This window comes from Sipha flava, unplaced genomic scaffold (genome assembly GCF_003268045.1).
Source record: "Sipha flava isolate LNK unplaced genomic scaffold, YSA_version1 182_pilon_pilon, whole genome shotgun sequence".
Classification (NCBI taxonomy): domain Eukaryota; kingdom Metazoa; phylum Arthropoda; class Insecta; order Hemiptera; family Aphididae; genus Sipha; species Sipha flava.
Window position 1 is genome coordinate 325,160 of NW_020272252.1, and position 6,837 is coordinate 331,996.

At 28.1% G+C, this 6,837-nt stretch overlaps 1 protein-coding gene across 1 annotated transcript; it reads left to right on the forward strand.

Moving 5' to 3' along the window:
- Positions 1–2,888: 2,888 nt before the first annotated feature.
- LOC112680960 lies at positions 2,889–3,898 on the forward strand. The gene is made up of 3 exons (XM_025551206.1): positions 2,889–3,126; positions 3,306–3,646; positions 3,717–3,898. Exons 1-3 carry the CDS (start codon positions 2,930–2,932, stop codon positions 3,842–3,844), a joined length of 666 nt encoding a protein of 221 aa, XP_025406991.1. The 5' UTR covers positions 2,889–2,929; the 3' UTR covers positions 3,845–3,898.
- The last annotated feature ends 2,939 nt before the right edge of the window (positions 3,899–6,837 follow it).

Here is a 6,837-nt window from a genome sequence, read left to right on the forward strand (position 1 = left end):
TTTTGTTTAATAGAGCAATTAATAAACCCGAGAAATCTTTCATATATATTTAAATCTTTTGTATATCTAACACATAAAGCCATTTGTTCTTCCTTATAACAACTGAAAGTACATTAAAATAAAAATGTATTTACATAGTTAATACTTAATATTAATTATTTTATTTTTGAAGTCATTAATAAATACATCTTTAAGGAAGCTTACATATGTATTTTGTAATTTATTTGGTAACAAGGCGTAAACAGTAGGTGTCAACAAATAGGCTGTCAATACATGTATTGTATAAATTTGAGTGAAAAGTATCGGAGAGCTCTTAAATGTACCGTCGACAAACCAATTATTACATTTTATCATTAACTCTAAATTTTCTTTAGTAGAAAATATTAAAATACGATCATCTGATGAGCCGCTATCGTACTGCAGGAATTGTCTTCCATCTTTGGTTAAAGTATACTTTTCAGGTATTTCGAGATTAAAAAGTGACTTAGGATTCGGCGATGCGCAGTTTTTTACGTTGACGTACTCTTCGTAAAGTGTGTTTTAAATTAGATAACTCTGGTAACGCACCTGATATAAATGGATTAATTTGCGATGAAGCAATTATTTTCTGAGGGTTATCTTGTGACGATAGTGCTTGTGATTTCATTCTTTCGACTTCTTTTTTAACTTCTAATCTGCATATATCTGCACATTTCCAATACTTTGACTCCTTTTATATTTTTTCTTCTTCATAAGTATAACCATTGATTATAGAATATACTATAATCAATGGTATAACTATTATATACGAGAAAATGTTTACCCTTATTAAATTAAATTTAATAAATTCCATTATTCAAAAATTAACTATAAAAAGAAAATACACTACACTACTACAATACACAACACTTTTATACTTTATGTCATCGAACGTCGAACCCAACTTAATGTTTTTTCTATATGTGTACTGTGTTCACTACACAATACAGGCAATGAGAAATTTGATAAATGTATTAAAAAAAGTTGAAGAAATTAGTAGTAAGGTAAATAAGAAATAGTTAGATTCAAATCACTTTTTGACTAAACTTTTTAAAAAAAAAGTGATGTGGTTGGATTAGAAAATGTGGTTTAGAAAATTCTTTAATTGAAGAAATGTAAAGAATCGTATGAACCTTTTACAAGTTCTGATAGGCCACGTTAATCTTTTTTAAAGTCAAGTGATCGTTCTAAGTGCAGACAAATAAAAAAATTTGAGAGAAATAACTTCATCATATAAATGAATCTGTGTAGTAAAATTGACATTGTATGTTGAAGAAAAACGTGCTGCATTCGATCATGTTTCTCACGCAACCGAGTATTCTCCTCAACGTGTGATAAAGATTAGAAAATTTTATAAAAATGAAGCGAAAAATAAATATTGTTCTTACACAAATAATAAGGATGTAGTATTTATCATTAATACTCACATGACTAAAAATTCGTATCACAAAACTAGATTAGGTGCTAAAAAACATGAAGCTGATATATATCCTTCGTATGATTTTAGTTTTTCGTTCAGTTAGCTAAAGATAGATGATAACCTGAAAATATTATTAAAAGCGAAATAATTCCATTTTAGAGGCAAGGGAAAGTCAAAGGAAGATGCCCAAGAGGCAAGTAGGTAATAAAAACTATAATCGATTCAGAGTACACCATTCTCGAAAATCATAACGTATTTATACAAACACATATATTTTTAATTTCTTATTAGTGTCATCTGATCTATTAATTACAAGTTTAAGAACACAACTTAACAAATCAAAACTAAATTACCTCCAGAAGCCATTAATTTACTTGATATCGAAAGCTCAGAATAAAAAGAAATAGAAACTTATAACAGTGAAATAAGTAGTAGTTATTCTGAATTTTTTATTTTTATTAATTTTTTTGTTATCCGATTAAGTATCAGATAAATTAAATATTTGAAAATAATGCATTTTTTTTAAATTTCTTACATAAATGTTTATTGTTAAAAAATAAAATTATTTTGTTTGTAATATTATCCAACTTCATAATTTTAATGTTTACTTGCCTCAACTGTATTTTCTAAACAGTTATCTATCTCGAGATAAGTATTGAAGTAAGTTATTAAAATTAAAGTAAGAAAATGTTTGTGCATATTAAATCAATAAAAAAAATATTTGTGAGTGTCGAACTTTGTTTGATAGGTGCTAAATTTTTGGCCAGCTAGAAATGCAATTCCTCCCACTGTGCGCCGCGCATAAGGCCAATTAACTATATGTATTATGACGACAAAAATTGAAATATATATTTTCTTCGTAGTTATTAAAAATAACTTTAAAACTTTATCTACAAATTAGTCCATAATGTACCGTCATAACTTATTTTGTTATCGCGACATAATAGTCTGTGCGTGTATTTCAAGTCTGGTTTCTGATGCACGCTAGTACCTATTAGATACTACGTACATTGTTGTCATAATATTACACTCGATTTGTTAATTTTAAAATTTAAAATCACAAATTTTTCAATATGGACATTGAAGCATCAGGTATGTACTTTAATAAGCAATAATTATTGTTAACATAATATATGTACATTATATATATATAATATATATTTTTAGAAATATTATTTTTGTTGAACAAATATATTAAAATATCAACTTAAGGGGATTCAAAACCGATCGTTTTTTTGACGAAAACATGCCAACTTTTGTCCATTGTACCGATGTAACTACTTTTGCGATAAGAAATCTGAAAACATATTTTTATTCGTTATGAAGTTTATTTGTGATCGATCATCGCATTTTTTTAAATTTTGGCTCTTATCCCCCCCTTACATTTGATTTAAAAACTAACAATTTTTGAATTTTTAAACAGTGAATAAACCGAATTAAAAAAATTTTGAAGAAAAAAAATTAGAGTTGTTGACAAATTTGAAATTAAATATGGTTGAAATTGACGAATTACAGCGTCGAACGGTTGAACAGGCGAATTGTGTGAAATGGAAAAAAGAGAGGTCCAAAAGGTTAACTGCGTCCAATTTTGGGAAAATTTGTAAATTGCGAAAAACCACTTCCAGGAAAAATAGTGTAATCTCAGTTTTATACCAATCAGAGTATTTTCATGGTACTGCTGCTACAAGGTAATTTTTAATGGTAAATAATTAGTAAAACTAATATTATTTTATTTCCTTATTTTGTTGTCAATAATACAATTTTTACGGTAGGGACTGTAAATTTCAACGAAAACCAAAGTTCACAATTTTGAATTTACCAGGCAAAATAACTTAAATTAATAATTTAACATTTTTGTTTAAATTAGATATGGGATTCAATTTGAATCTATTGCAAAGGACGAATTTGAGAAGCTATTCGGATACAAAGTAGCCCCAGCTGGATTGTTTGTTGACCCTCATCTGCCATTTTTGGCAGCAACACCAGATGGGCTTATTGAGGATGATTCAATAATAGAGATAAAATGTCCATTTTCTATAAAAAATTTTACTCCCCAAGATGCACACAAAGCAAAAAAGTTAAAGTTTATGGATATGCAATCGGGTAAATTATTTTTAAAAAAAAACCATTCTTACTACTACCAAGTACAAGGGCAATTGCATATAACAAACAGAAAATATTGCTACTTTGTTGTATGGACACCAAAAGGTAAACATTTTACTGTAGGTACTAATAATTATTATTTCATTATTGTAAGATTTTGTAATTATTGTTATAGGGATTTGTGTACATAAAATTGAACGTGATGATGTATTCTGGAATAATAAGATGGAGATGACGTTGTCAGAATTCTACCTGGACCATATGTTGCCAGAAATATGTAATCCACAATATTTAAAAACATAAAAAACTTACGACGTTCCTACTCATTTTTTAATCTTTTATATTTTTAATTTTATTGCACTTATTTGTTTATTTCAAATGTATTTATAATTTTTTTTAAGTTAATGTTTCATAAAACAATGAATTATATTAATATCATTTCCTTGTAGTATTTAGTATTATTTAATATTTATTGGTTATTAATTATTATAATAGTCGGCTAGTCTATTTTTTTTTTATAACAACAGCCACTTTTGTAAAAATGCGCGACCGCAGCAATGACACGTATAATAGGTATAAATGTATTACGTATTATGTACCTACAACGAAATATAATAGTTCAATGCGATAGCGGATACACACTATTATTATAAAATGGAAATAAAACTATAAATAACATTGTGATAATGATGTGACTATGACAAAGAGGAAGGTGGCGGTACAGATTATGAACCGCACTCACACTAATAATCATTTACGACTAACACAAATACATCGGGTGGTGACGATGTGATTACAAATTGCCTAAATTTTACCCCTTATTAAATAAGCACTTCCAGCCCCCTTAAACTAGAGTTATAAAAAAAGTTCTATCGAGTTCCACTGTTTTTTTTTCGACATATTCAAAACAATATCTCGTAACAAGTATAAAAATGTAAAATAGACGCCCACTTATTTCCCCTTTTATGAAATTGAGCGCATTATTTTTAGGTAGTCATGACAATTCCGCTGATAAGGAAATTAAAATAAAGAGAATAGAACTATTAATACTATTACAAAATGAATAGTTTTTTAATTTTTCATCGTATAAGTGTAATGAAAATTTATTGCACTATATAATAGACAAGTTGGTAATACTGAACTTTCTGAACATTGCACTAAGCAAATAAAATGTGTAATTAAAGTATTTGTCGCAAAGGTTTTTAAAAAATGGCTTGCTTGTAATTATATGTATGATCGTTTTAATACCAAGCATATGAAATGGATTGATGATGACTTGAAACTCCCTGAGGTACAGCTATTACGCTTTTGTTATCAGCACCCAAACGTCCAGAGAAAAATAGCCGAGGCAGACCAAAAAAATCTTTTGAAGAGATTTCTCAACGCATTAAACAAAGGCAAATTAATTCAATTTTATCGGAACATAGTTCAGAATAAGTGTGTTTAGCTGCAGGATCAAGTTTGGTGAAATCAGGGAGGAGAACTGCAGCACAAATTTTAAAATTAGCTATCAATACTACGCCCACTAGACTAAAAAAAATGAAATTGGTGCATGATTATCTGATTATATTATATTAATAATCTTCTGCATAATCTTCTATTACTATAAGACCATACAGCCTTGAAGAAGCCTTAGGTCTTATGGTTGATCTTGGATTAACAAAGGAAAATTATAATACGTTGCGACTTGGAGCAAGAGAAAGAGGTGCTGACATTTAGAAGAAATGTTATCCTGTAAATATTAAGATATCTGAAAACGAAGCTGTGGTACCACTGAGAGATGTTTTTATATATACTACACAATGTCTGGAACAAATGCAGGCCAATGTAATTCTCCAGAACATTTCGGATGATTGTGATATTATTGAAATTTATTATAAATGGAGAATAGATGGCGGCGGTGGACATAGTATTTATAAAAAATTTTTTGCAAATAATTCAGAATATGCGGATTCAAACATAATTTTATATACAATTATTTCACTACAAATGTGCAAATCATATGAAAACAACATAAAAAATATTTTGGAAAAATAGAGCACCGTCATCAATAAGGTATTGTCAACCAATTGGATTCAAATTTAAAAAAGAAAATTTTCAAAATATGAATGAAGTGTATAACGAAGTACCATCACAAATATCACTATTAAAACCCACAATAATTATACTAGGCGCCAAAGAAATAAAATTTAAACATGTTCCTATTATTACAATACTGGATGGAAAGACTGTCAATATTTTGACCGAGACTTTAAGTTCTCAAGCATTTAATGTTTGTAATGCTACTCCTAAAGATTAAAACAATTTAGAAAAAATAAAGAACAGAGTTTGTAATAAAGACACCTTCAAATATGGTATTTCTATAATACATGCCTATCTTAGATGCTATGAATATTTACTTCACATAGAATATAAATTAGAATTAGAAAATAAATAAATTAGAATTACAACAGTGGCAAGCGAGAGGGGAATATGTAAAAGAAAAAGTAAAGGAAAGAAAAAATAACATAGCGACTAACTTTTACAAAGAAATGGGTCTCGTTGATCAGCCAAAACAAGGTGGAAGTAATAGTAATGATGGTAACACTGCCCGAAATTTTTTTAAAAATTCTTCACTTGTTTCTCAAATAACTGGAATTGATAAAAAATTAATAAAAAGATTTTCAAATATACTTTGCGTTATTTCTTGTGGGCACTTTATCAAAAAAGAAATATTTAAAAATGATTGCTTTGAAACAGTACAAATGACTATTTCACCTTATGGTTAGTATAAAATGAGTGCCACTGTTCACAAACTACTAGTTCATGGAGCTGACATTATAAAATCTTTACCGTTACCAGTAGGGCAACTGTCAAAAGATGTAATTGAAAGTGCCCATAAAGAATACAAAACATTAAGAAAATATCACTCGAGAAAAAGTTTTAGAATCAATACAAATATTGACATATTTAACAGGATGCTGATATCTTAGGACCAGATCGCAACAAACACTCGAAAAAAACCTAAAAAGAACCAAACAAAATTTAATGAAGTTGTATTAGGTATGCTCAGATTGCCTTCATTTTGTGCTAGTGTTGATGATGAGGAGGTCGATTATGAGGATGACATGGATGTAAAATAATAGAATAAAGTCTGATTGTAAAATATAATTTGTATACGTATTACTTATCGATATCATTCATACAAAATTATTCAATACAGAAATTATTAAATGTAAATTATTTTTATTTATAATACTAATAATATTTGTATCCAACAGCAACGAACACTAACTATTTTTTTAAAAGATAATTAT

Bases quoted from the DNA above. Each gene is read 5' to 3' on its own strand.
- LOC112680960 (XM_025551206.1), top strand. From the start codon at position 2,930: ATGGTTGAAATTGACGAATTACAGCGTCGAACGGTTGAACAGGCGAAT. The intron at 3,127-3,305 runs GTAATTTTTAAT...TGTTTAAATTAG, and splicing joins CATGGTACTGCTGCTACAAG to ATATGGGATTCAATTTGAAT. The intron at 3,647-3,716 runs GTAAACATTTTA...TTATTGTTATAG, and splicing joins TGTTGTATGGACACCAAAAG to GGATTTGTGTACATAAAATT.